At 40.5% G+C, this 13,108-nt stretch overlaps 1 protein-coding gene across 2 annotated transcripts in view; it reads left to right on the top strand.

Moving 5' to 3' along the window:
* The window catches only part of fndc3a (fibronectin type III domain containing 3A), a 135,958-nt gene that overhangs the window by 50,396 nt on the left and 72,454 nt on the right, over window positions 1–13,108 (top strand). For both annotated transcript variants that reach the window (XM_079824336.1, XM_079824335.1), the window contains exon 3: window positions 8,205–8,280. In XM_079824336.1, the coding sequence (XP_079680462.1) occupies window positions 8,205–8,280 (76 nt within the window). The remainder of the gene's footprint in view (window positions 1–8,204; window positions 8,281–13,108) is intronic.

The raw sequence follows: 13,108 nt of genomic DNA, 5'->3' as shown, positions 1-13,108 counted from the left end.
ATATTTTAAAATAAATATGGTGGGTGATTAATTTGGAAGCGATGGTTTACATATGACAATGCAAACGGGAGAAGCCTCATGTTGCGCTCGTCACGATCACAGATGGCAACATCCAGGATCCACACTGTTCATGTACCGCAAGGTAAGATTAAACTAATTTACATTTAACCAGTTAAATACGGGGAGGCACTGAAATGTAGACCTTCGTTTATGTGTTTTTGACCTACATGATGCGAGAACAGTTAGCTATTTAGGTTTGTGAGTTAGCATGGACTCACTAACTTTAATCGTAACTGAGAGTATGACAACCAGAAAATCCTCTCAGGATCCCTGGAATCAGTGTTACAGTACCCCAGACACATTGTTTTACCATTTTTGTAGCATAAACACCATCAAACTGATGAAAGCTTTGGATTTTCCAGTGTTTCTCTATGAAACCTAAAGATGTCCGAGTTCCGGTTCCTGTGCAACTGATACTTAACTGGCATTCGACTGGAGGGGCTTACCGATAGGTCAATTGAAGGGCTAATGTTTCTAAGGGACGTGACCTGGGTCTGCTGAACTTGACTCTAAACTGGTTTCATTTTTAAGAGTTTCCTTAATAACCAACTAGTCGTTCAGACAAGTAACAAATGTACTCTTTCTTAGGGCTTTAAGGAAAACATATCTTGTTGGGTTAGTCTGAATTTGACTAACACATAGGCAAAGTATTTGAGAACATTCTGCCTTCGGGCATTCCCATCTTAAGAGGAATCTTTCTAGCCTGAGAAAATGGTTTTCTGAAGTCTGAGAAATGTCAAAGAAACTTGAGTCGTCTTTCCTTTCTCCTATGTCAAGTATCACAGGCTTAATTGATAATTTTCTAAGAAAAAACAGGTAGGGTCATATTATCCAGGGGTGTGATTTTTCTATTGGTGTATCTACCTTTCACACCTCTCTTCAATGCTGTCTCCTGCACCAAGAGGACCAAAACACACTGCTGTTATAGAGGCTGAGGTGCTCCTCCACACGAAAGAAGCGGTTACACTACCTCAACTTCATATCCTTGTACATCGATCATGGTATTAATAGAAGCAGCGTCGCTCACTGAATGGAGAATAGAAAGAAGACGGATAGAAGGGGGAGGGACATGTCTGTGAATGAGTGTGTGTCGCTCGGTGAGCCCTCACTGTTGTCACCAAAGCAAAACGCAGAACAAAGAAGTCAAGGATAACTTGAGGACCCCCATCCTTGTTTTTATTTGCTGGATCCATGCCAGTCCAGTTCTTGGCACTACCTGAAGGTGGGTTGTAAAGTCTGGACGACATCCATATTCACTCGCTTTCACACACATACGCTCACCAAAAAAACAGTCACGAGTCAATGCCGGTATGGCACAGAGGGAAAGGTGAGAATTACAAACCCTCGGTGGAAAGAGCAATTGTATCCACTCGTCCGTGGCCTTCCTCCCTCGCTCCTTTTCGTTCTCCTCCTCCCCTCGTGAGCGGAACACAGGCGATTAGCTGTCCTCCTCATTGGTGGCGCGCTGCGGACATCGCCGGGGCTTATTTGTTGAAGGGGTTGCCGTGGAGACTGGCGGTGGTGCCGAGGCAGAGTTGGAGCCAGAAAGAGAGAGAAGAGGGAGAGTCATCCATCTACTGCAGAGAGAGGAGGAGAGATTACAAAAAAGAGAAAGGGAGAGCGCAAACATGGGCTTCGCTCCTGTTATCTTGTGAACGGCTTCCAGCTAACGCACTTAGGCGAGACCTATATCCCTTCCTCTCGCTTTGCTTAAGAGGGTGAAGAGTTCACACAGGCCCCCCATGTGTCGAACACACTGTGCAGCCCTTCCAATCTCATGAACACCGGGTGAAGCCGGAGAAGGGTGGCTCGGACCCCCGGGAGGGTACCAGATACCTTAAAATATCAGCCAGCCTGTTGAAGCAGCTGTGGCTGGATGAGAGGGAGATGCGGGCTACAGTAAGTGAAGATTCAGTCTTTTCTCACATATATGTATGTGTAAACATGTTGCTTGAACTGCATGTTGGCAAAGAAGGAAAGAGATCTGGAGAATGTGTCAATAATGCAGCATGTAAGAGTGGGGAAAAGGATAAACAGCTGTGTTGCAGAACAAAGGAGTGAGCAAGGCAGAGCGGAACGAGTAATTGCGAGCTCGGGCACACATACACACGTGAACGCAACAGCATGTATCTGCTTGAACCTAATTCAATAAGACCTCCCTCTGCCACCCCCATCATTGCGTGTGCTGTTGCTCATGCATCGCTCTTCGCTGCTGCGCATGTGGTCGGTCGAGAACACGCTCCTGCGTGTGTGTGTGTGTGTGTGTGCGCAGCAGTCGAGGGATAGCTGGTGTGTCTCAGTGGCACTTATGAATGGGAACAGAGAGTGAGACGGAAGTACAGAGGATGGCTGTGTTAGGGGAGACCCGCAGTTGGAGCCCCAAGCCGTGGGAGTTCAGGCGCTATAATGCTGACTTCCACCACAAGTCTGAGGTAAATAAATAGCCTGTGCTGACAAATGCTGTGCTTTTTTTTTTTTTTTTTTTAAGGTTAGCCTAAGAGATTTGTTTTTATATCTAATAAGTAGATAAATATTCTCCTCTTGCTAATGTAGACTTTTTTTTCCATCATTCTTGAGACTGATGCTGTTGGCTTTCAGATGAGAATGAGGTAAACACAAGTTTTTTCGTTCAGTTGGTTTTTACCTCCGGAAGGACTGTCGGTTCTTAACCCTCAGCTGAGGCGAGAGCCACATGTTCCTGTTGTTCTTGGCATGATGTGTTATTTGCACTCCTTTGAGAAAGCATGGAGAGAAAGAAAATGCTCAAACTCTTTAATAATCAGCATGCATGGCTGATTTTCTTTCTTTTTTTTTTCGAAATGTGTTATTTAAAAAGATATTTGTCTCTTTTTCTCTCTGCCTTCAGCAATGTGGTTTTGACTGTTCTGGGACTCTCCTTATATTTATTCTACCTGTTGACTGATAGCAAAATGCATTTCTCAGTCTCTGCGTGAGGTTTTATCACAGTTCATCCGCACCTTTTGATGTGACTCAACCCCCGTTCCATATCCTCTCATGAGGAAGGCATAAACATTGAGCCTTTTAGTGAAGGACTGGCGAGAGTTGAACGAGGTGGCATATGTTTTAAAATCAGCCAGTCAAATGACTTCCTGCTGGAGGCTTTCAGATCAGGACCCCTGCTCTACTGAAATAGATCAGTGCTCCCGCTCGTCTCCGAGACAGATGTGTCATCAATAGTGCCTTAACAAAAGCTCAATGGAAGACTGACTCAGAGCGATTTCATGGAACAAGTGGTACTCTGATGAGCGCTGAACCAACCTCTCAATCTCATTTCAGACCCATGCGAGTGACGTGGGTTTGACGTCACAGCCAGTGATGTTGTCCTCTCCACTTCATCATCATTCATCCTTGAGTGGTCTAATGTGTCGATTTGCATCAGGTCTATTGAACGGTGGAGTCCTGCCTTGCCCTTCTTTGTTATGTGGTATTGTAGAGGGCTGTCATTTACAGAATAATTTAGTTTTTTTATACATTTGTGTTTCCAAAAGTTTCCTGAGCTGATTTGGTTTTGTTTACTTTCACATTTAATTACTTGGCAGACACATTACCAATGAGCAATTTAGAGCACAGATTTGGAGCTCATTATTGACTGAATTAGTACTTTCTGAAGAAGAGTGTTGCTTGCCTGTGCAGAGCTCACTGCCATGTCGTCGGAGTGTTTTCCAAGAGCTTGTCTTATAGTCGCTAAAGCCCCGTCCACATATGCAGCAACTTCCAGCAACACTATCATTGATTTTCAGTAAGAGCTGGTGACTTCTGGCGACACGAACGACAGCAACCTCTGCCGACCAGATGTGGGCGTGTCCAGCAAATTTGAGTTTTATGTTTAGGCAGATGAAGAGCCTTTTTGCATGGGTGAAAATTAATAAGAATGAAGAATTTGGGGCTGTCAAATAAAATGTACAATTTCGAATATTCGTTGAAAAGAAAAAACCCCGGTGCATTAACATTTTTGGTGTGCGTCAGGCAGCCTTATCGTGGTGCACGAGATGTGGTGATGTAAAAGTCATTGTTGTGTTGTTTTTTGTTAGCCTATCCAGTTAAACCCGCTAGATGTGGCGCTGCTGCGTTGTTCATTCAAATCATTGCAGAAATGGAGAAGCTCAATGCGGAGACGGTCTTGGTTACATCAAAGCCGTTCACATGGAACGCATTTTCTGCGCTGTTTTTCCATCGTTTTCTCAAACATACGCTAGATGGACATCTTTGACTGTTGCACTTGTGTCTCGCAAAAGAAAGCCGCATATATAGAAAGCCATGTAAAGTTAACCTTTTAAAAAAAACATGTCTCTAGACCAGGGATGGGCAGACTTGGTCCTGGAGGGCCAAGATTAGGGTTCCAACCCTAATCAAACACACCTGAACCAGATAATCAATGCCTTCAGGATTATTACTAAGCTACAGGCTGGTGAGTTTGATCAGGGTTGGAACTAAACTCTGCAGGGCAGTGGCCCTCCAGGACCAAGTTTGCCCGTCCCTGCTCTAGACTTTGTGGGGCTTTTTCCATTTTACTGCAACTCATGTTTTTGAATGCAGAAAGAGTCGTTATTTCATTGCTTTAAATAAACAATTTAATGTGTTGCATGAATATTGTGCTCATTGTGCTCTCTTGTAGCCTCAGGGGATTGGACAAAAACAGTCCGTTAACTAATTTCACCTTTTATAATTCGAATATTAGTAATATTTAAGCCAAAATCTTTTTTCGTTTTTCAGCTATTTTAACAACCCTTGAACTCCATCTTGAGTGCAAGTGAGACAGGACAGAGAAGCAAATTCCGAAGTGATTTCACTATTCCATGTTATTTGTCGGTGACCACATATATGGATATAATAAAATGATGTGGGGAAAACAAACAATCTACAGTCTTTGGGAGTGATTTGTACTGCTGTTTATCTGGTTAATTATGATGCATTGAGCAGTTTAGCACTGCTGCTGTTCATATTGATCACCTTCACCAGCATGATATTCAATATTAGGGACAAGATTGTCAAACTCAAATTGATGTTTTAGACATTTTTGACTGTATGTGTGAGTTTAATTCGTAGATTGATAGAATGTTCTGATTTGGTTAATAATTCAATGGACTTATCTGTAGTAACAGTAGACTGTTACTGTTTTAGCTACAATAACAGACAAATGCCTTCATCTCTCTTTGTTTGTTTCTAAAAATATGTCCAGACATTCAGTTTACCAATAACAGATTGATGGCACAAGAGCGCCTATGAGGGACTTCACTGAACAGAGATTAGCGACAACACGCGATTATGATGATACATGTGTGGATGCAACTTAAGGCTCCGATATACTCATGGCGAAGTTCTTTTTCGTTCTTCGTTTAGGGGTAAATCGATATACTGTTATCGGACATCTGATTCGTCCACACTGCTGAAAGCAGCATTTAGATACGTAAATATGTGCTGCACACTTTCCTCTCAATAAGAAAATAAACACTCAACAAGATTGAAAAAACTAATCATTTAATAAACCATTAGAAAAGCATCTGATCATAGCAACGTGCTCTACGGCACTCCAGTAAAGTCAAGTTAATATACTGCATATTAGGGGTGTAACGATTAATCTACTACATCGATGTATCGATTTATTTTCCTATGATCTAACTACATCGATCTGTGCTCGGCAAGTTGGCCTTCCGGACGACATATATCGATCTAACATCGTTTTAAAAAGGTAATCAATCGATTGTATCGATCATAGGAAATAACGCATTGGATTTAAGTACGTCAGACTTTATAAGAATGTTTTTTCTTAGCACTTTTAATGATAAAGGCGTTAAACATTATTCGATTCAGTCTGCCTATCTGTGACATCATCGCAACGCATGCACCAGCAGCAGCGCTAAGAAAACAAAATAGCATGGCGGATGGCAGAGGAGAAGCCAACCAGCGAGAAATTATCAAGCCACCAGGAGAAAGAGCTACCTGTACTTTCAACCCTTGCTAAATGTTACCTGTGCATTCCTGACACCAGTGTACCAGCAGAGCGAGTTTTAGTACTGCTGGCGACATAGTGAACGCACAGAGAAGTGTTCTGCGGTCAGATCATGTTGATATTTTTGAAAAAGAAATCTGTAGAGTCATTGAAGAGTAGTTGGTTACATTTTATCTTTTGTTAAATATTGTTTGTTTATTAAACTGAGAGTAGTAGCAGGTTACGCCAGTTTATTCAACCTGAAGAAATGTTGGTTGCAGCTTATTTTTTATTTATATTAATATTGTATTTGTATTATTTTAATGTTGAAAAACACCAGCAAAAGTAGCAGGTAAACCTACTATTAATTAAACCTGAAGAGAAGTTAGTTGCACTTTATTTTTGATATTAATATTATTAATAGCAGGTTAGCCTACTGTTGAAATGTTGATTGCACTTACTTTGCTTTTATTGAAAATGTATTGAATATTGAAAATGAGAGCAGAAAAGGTTAACTTCCTGTTAATTCAACCTAAACTGTTGGCTGCACTTTATTCAAATAAAATTTGAATGCATTTGCCATTGTTGTTGGCAACAAATTGTTGTTTACTTGTTTGTTTATATCCATAATTAATTGATATACCGGATTCCCTTACAAGAAACAACAGGAATCTAGGAAACTTTACCTGCACTGACCAGTATCCAGATATTTATTTCAGTCACACAATTTTTGGCTAAAAAGTTACTGAATCGATTTCAAGTCACTGAATCGTTTCGGATCGTATCGTTCTAAATGAACCAACATCGTCCTTGAATCGTATCAACAACCTCAAATCGTGATACGAATCGAATCGTTAAAACGAATCGTTACACCCCTACTGCATATCAATTCATACAATAGATAGCTTAAAATCAAGCATTTTTAACGTATTAAACATGAAAAACTGTGTCAGTGTCTCGTTTCAACTTCATTTTATACTATAAAGCAGCTCTCCAGTGTGTTCATGTTTTCACTCGCAGACGTCTGGTCTGACTTCGGCCAAATAAACAGGAGAAATAAACCGGAAAAGACTTTAATTAGAAAGAGGTCGGAGCCTCTGCACACACCTGCCTATTACATCATCGCAACGGACCAATGGTAGTACAAAGTTCACTTTGGCAAGCTGTTTCGAACACCCAAAACAAACTTCAAACGTACTTCGTTTCAGCCTGATTTTGTTCGAAATGGCATCACATCAGTTTGTTCTTCGACTTTGCTTGAAATATATCGGGCCTTTAGGGTGTTCTGAGTGGTTGCTGGCATGTCGCTTTAAGGTTGCTAGGATTTTTATGGATGTTGCGATTTGTATTTTTTTATGTACAAAGAGCCCATCTACATGTCTCTATGGTGTTTTGGTCCTTATATTACTCTTCTTCCTCTTGCTGTTTAAGTCTATGGTCTTTTAGGACATTTATATCATTTTATTGTCAATAATTGTCTAGAACGTTATGGAAGAGTGTAAAAGATTGTGGATAAAAAAAAGAAAAAAAAAAAGTATGTTCTCTTTTGACAAATTGTGCTGTTTATGATTGGGTAAAACTTTGAATGAAATTGGTTGTGCTGTTTCACGATTCAGATGTACCAGATTCATACGTGATTCCCCTGACCCGCAGTCGTTGATTGGAAAACTAAATTATTTTAAGACTGCCAAAAATATTTATATATTCCTGTTTTTTCTCTTCTTTTTCTGGGAATCAGAGCCGTTTCGTCATGTCAGTAAACAGTGTTTACACTCTCTGCTGCGCTCAGAAGTGGATGTGTGCATTTTCATCTATTTGCGTGTCAGTTATGTATAGCCACAAGAAAATGATGGTAGTAAAAGCCTGTTTTTGCCTGGCTGAATAATGGCCACTTTTACGCTAGATATATTAGCCTAGAATAAAACTGAGCCATGTGTAGCGCTGTGCTGGTGTTAGACGAGGTCAAGATGAGGGCTTCAGGAAGTTTCGTTTTTTAGATTTTATTCATGGAGCCCTCACAGGTAGGGCCATTCAAATCGATACAGTGTATCTTTATTCAGCATAGTGTTATCTATCATCCAAGTAGCTTATGTAATTTTACAGAATAAGGGGAATGTGTTTATCTAAGTACTGTGTTTTGAAGTGGTCTGAATAGACTGGTTTCCTCTAACAGGTTCTTTCTTGCCTTCTTCAGGTAATCTTGGTGCAGGTAAACCCAGGAGAGGCCTTCACGATCCAGCGAGATGATGGTCAGTTTCAGTGTATCACAGGTAAGATTCAAGAACTTCCTCTTGTATTGAGTAAGATTTCTGTGTAATTTAAGCCATAATTACATTACATTAGTCTATGAACAGGTGGCGTTTCATTTCGCCAATTTACATTTCAGATTATTGTAATTACCACTCTGGGACTTTTGCTCGTAATTGATTTCAGTGCCTGTAAACTTGATTGGAAAGATTTGAGTCTCCTTTGTTCCCAGATAATTAAGGGTACCATTTTTTTTTCTTTTTAAACGGTCATAAATAACACACAAATCCTCAGTGTCCCCAAATGCCCCCTCTAAAGTGTAAACTATGCTGTAATTTACCTTTTTAATCTAGTGTTTAGATTTACATGGAATGCAACTAGAATTTTCAATCTCTGTAGAGTGAAACCAGGTATGCCCTTATAAAAAGACTTTATTAGGTCCCTATTTCAGACCCTGAGAGCGATTTGGAGGATCAAAGCACCTGGAAGCAGACATGTTTACAAAGCCATAAAAGCCAAGTCCAATTCAAGTCTCAAATCTTTGAGGTCCAAGTCAAGTCTCAAATCTTTGAAGTCCAAGTCAAGTCTCAAATCTTTGAGGTCCAAGTCAAGTCTCAAGACTTTGAGGTCCAAGTCAAGTCTCAAATCTTTGAGGTCCAATTCAAGTCTCAAATCTTTGAGGTCCAATTCAAGTCTCAAATCTTTGAGGTCCAATTCAAGTCTCAAATCTTTGAGGTCCAATTCAAGTCTCAAATCTTTGAGGTCCAATTCAAGTCTCAAATCTTTCAGGTCCAAGTCAAGTCTCAAGTCTTTGAGGTCCAAGTCAAGTCTCAAATCTTTGAAGTCCAATTCAAGTCTCAAGTCTTTGAGGTCCAAGTCAAGTCTCAAATCTTTGAGGTCCAAGTCAAGTCTCAAGACTTTGAGGTTAACAGTGTTTTGAAATATCAAAACTGTCCAATAAATACAATGTCTATTAAAGCACACACAGTATAGATCATTAATTTAATTTGTATTCACAATCAAAAACTATTACTGTCAGACTATATAACAGTATACCATTTTTGGACGCATTGATGGTCACCAACGTGCAGTGTATCTTGAGCTTGTCTCCTGAGTTGCCGTGGGTTGCTCTAGTTCTCAAGCAATGATAGGTAATGTAGTCTTGCAGTGTGCATTACAGTAAAAAACACAGCAACGTTCCCGTCTGCGTGTCGTTTGTGAGAAGCCAATATAATAATGCAACCGATCTGTACAAATGTGTCAGACAGGGTCATAAAAGTGTCCATCCAGTTCATACACTCTCAGAAAAAAAGTACAAAAGCTGTCACTGGGGGGCGGTAGCTTTTCAAAAGCTACACTTTTGTACCTAAAGGGTGCATATTGGTACAAGTGTACCTTTTGAAAAGGTACCGCCCCAGTGACAGCTTTTGTACTTTTTTTCCTATGAGTTTATGCAAGTTAACTTGGTAAATTTGGATATTATATGCATATGGTCACAAATGCTTTTGGGGGAAAAACATGAAAAGGACATGGAAACGTGCACTTCTTAAAAACGCATGCCCACTATCTAGTGGACTTTGTTTTCAATCGCTCTAGTCATTCGAACATGCACTGTTGCAAGCGCACTGCGTGGACACAAACTTTGTGTATGCAAACTTTCTTATGTCTGCTGACCCTCCTATTGATGAAAATTACATCACACAGACATTGCGGAACTAGTTAGTTTTTTTTTCCTCCAATGCAGCTTTGCATCAAGCAGTATTGTAACTAGTCGCAACAGTCAGTAACGTCACACATTGACAGGTTTTGATTTCCTTTGGTTTTGTTGTGGTGATTTATAATGAAAAAAATCCATAAACAAATACATTTCAGGGTTTTTTTGCTGGTTAGCTCTTTGCCACAGTCAAATCTCAAACATGGTGGAACCCCATACCCCCCCCCCCCCCCCCACTGAGCTCACTTTCCACACGACTGCATCATGACTCCTAGTCATCCCTCCAACACATCCTCATTCACAGAGAGCCATCCAGTGTTGGGTCTAATTGCCATATGTGTTGGAAGCTCAGTCACAACAGTCAGCTAGTCCTTGGTGGGTCTCGGCAGGGTTGCAATGAGATGTCTTACACTCCCTCTCAGCTTGCGAAGAGCTCTTTTTGTCTACTGCCATTGTGTGGGATGGTGCGAACAGGCCAACCACCCTGATTGGCAGTTGCTGCAATAGGAAGAAGTGGAGTGTGACTGTAATTGAAAGATTACTGTGCCTTGGGAAGCTATTGATTAGAAAAACAATAGCATCCAGCTCATTGTATGTGGTAAGCCTGATTGTCCCGTCCCTAGCTTGCCTGATTAGCTTGGCAAGGATTTAAACTTGTGAAGCAGTCAGCTGCATTGAAATGAGATTGATGTTATCATCCGGCATTAGCGTTTGACTGAAAACCCAAATGGAAGTGGTAACCAATTTGTTCTGAAAACCTAAGGGCGTAATTTTTTTTATTTTTCAGCTACGGCTAGCACTTTGTTAGCTTGTCTCTTATCAAGAAGCGACACTAAATGACACAAAGATGATCACCCAGTCTATATGAAGATTACAGCAGAAGTGCCACACCACTATATGTTCGACAAGTGGAGAGAAAACTTAAGCTAAATATGTTCTTTGTAAGCGGTGCTACACAGCACAATGTGACTGAAATAGAAACCCCTTAAAGTTGCAATGAAATAGACGTAGCGACTGATTTTTTTCTTCCATATTGTGACGAACATCCGATTGGTTCTTGGTTCTATCGAAGGGTTGTTGTTTGGTGCTTGAGATGTGGGAGTTTTGAGCTTGCAGTCGATTTTAGAGGGCCGGTGTTTAAACTGACTAAATGATTGTAGAAATTCGGCATATGCCACCAAAGAGACGATATTTCTCACCGAATGATAGTCATTATGACAAAGCATTACGAGGTCAAAAGAAGAAAGAAACGTATACATGGGGAAATCATTCTCATTGCGCTCTATAACATGCAAGTAAGCAAGTTTTCTTTTCATGGTACCTTTACAAGGATAGTTCACACATAAATTAAAATACAGTCATCATTTGCTCCCCCTCATGTCCTCCTTAATAATCTACAAAGATTATTGAAAAATGTACTCCTCTTTCTTTTCCAAGCAGTGAATTGGGACTGAGATGTCGCTCAGGTCTGCTTCATAAACAAGACTGACATTTCTTCTGAATATTGCTTGAGGTTTAACTTATCTCCAACAAATTGTAATTGCACAGAAAGGTGCGAAAAGTATACAAAAATGTCTTATGTTATCCGCTGAAGTAGTCACTAAATGTTATCACTGTAATGCACAGTGTCTTTTTGCTTTTTATTGAACTAAACATTGTTTTTGAAAGAAGCAAAGCGTCACTAACCAGGGTTACAGATTTGCGCAAAACGTTTGCAATATTCTAAATGTCGATAAACTATTGCAAAATGACGGTGTGTCCATTAACCGATGCTATGAGAGATATTTTTTGCCCTCACAATAAGTCTAAATCATGGCGACGGATGTTAGTAGGTTTATGTATATCGCAGCCACTGCACTAGCCATTATTTAAAGGTGTCATGAACTGGCTTTAAAAATAAAATAAAATACTGTTGTCTGACGTTTGCGTGGTTTTTACATTCAAAAACATCATAATGAATAAGTAATAGGGTACTTTCTGCCTTGGTTTTGAGGCTCTCTGAAAAACGTTCTGTTTTGATGGGCGTGCCGCACTGAAGACTTGGTAGTAAACACCCACGGCTAGGATTGGATAAGATTTGCATATTTAATGAGCATCAGCTCCCCTGACAGTGACAGTGTATGGCAAACGGCAACAGGAATGAATCACCCAGCCCACAGCCAGGGCTCGCAAACGAACACAATGATTCATCTCTCATCCACCCGCGATTGATTGGAATGTTATTTCTGTATAATTTCGCTCGATCATCAGTGAATACGTGCGCACGCCCATCTGAAAAGCACATAGCCCTGGGACTTTGGGCTTTGCGAGCTGGTGTTAAAAGTCTGAGTCTGATCACGAATTAACCAATAACACCTTCTCCAGCCTGTGAAAGCGTGCTTAGGTATGTAATCAATAGATATCAAATGATCTGTAACAATGCAATACTAACACTCATAAAAAAAATTGTGTTGCACTGTTCCTGTCGGATCCAATATAGAAAGCACAGCATTGTGTTTTAATCTCAATATGTCTGCAAATCCAGTCTCAACCTCCATCTTGTTTACAATGGATTCCGCATCGTTTAGCTCCACGAGTCGTGGGCGGGCTTGAGGCGGTGCTTCTGCCTCCTAATACATCAGTGGTTGACATATTCTGAGATCTCTCGTTTTCTGGGCCTGGTGTCTATAAAAGCTTTTCTTTGACTAACAAGGACGTTTTCAGCTCTGAAACTTGCAGGATATTCTCATATCATGATGAACTTTTATATACCAGAGGCTCAAAGGAAAGTTGATTTCTCAATTCATCGCCCATTTAATCGAAGGAGACATAGGCGTGTTATCCAGGCATTTATGTTAATGAAAGTCCTTTATACTTTGGCGCAGACACGTATGAGGTGTTTGTGGGTGTTTCTCCCTCATATCTACTTCGAGGTCTTGATAAACCGTTGCCATCTTTAAAGAATGACGGACTTTTATGTACGCCAGGTGACCTGTAAATGTTTACATTGCGGTCTTGCAAAATATTCCTTTTTCGAATTGTGAAACTGACGTGAAATTGACGCGTTTCCATTGGGCGTAATTTCAATTTGCGCAATTTGAAGGGTAATGTAAACACATCTACTGATTGGTAATTTAGGCAGTTTGAATGTGCATCTC

Source organism: Gobio gobio (assembly GCF_949357685.1).
Source record: "Gobio gobio genome assembly, chromosome: 8".
NCBI lineage: Eukaryota > Metazoa > Chordata > Actinopteri > Cypriniformes > Gobionidae > Gobio > Gobio gobio.
Note: the sequence above shows the minus strand (reverse complement) of the source record. Positions and strands in the feature narration are given on the sequence as shown.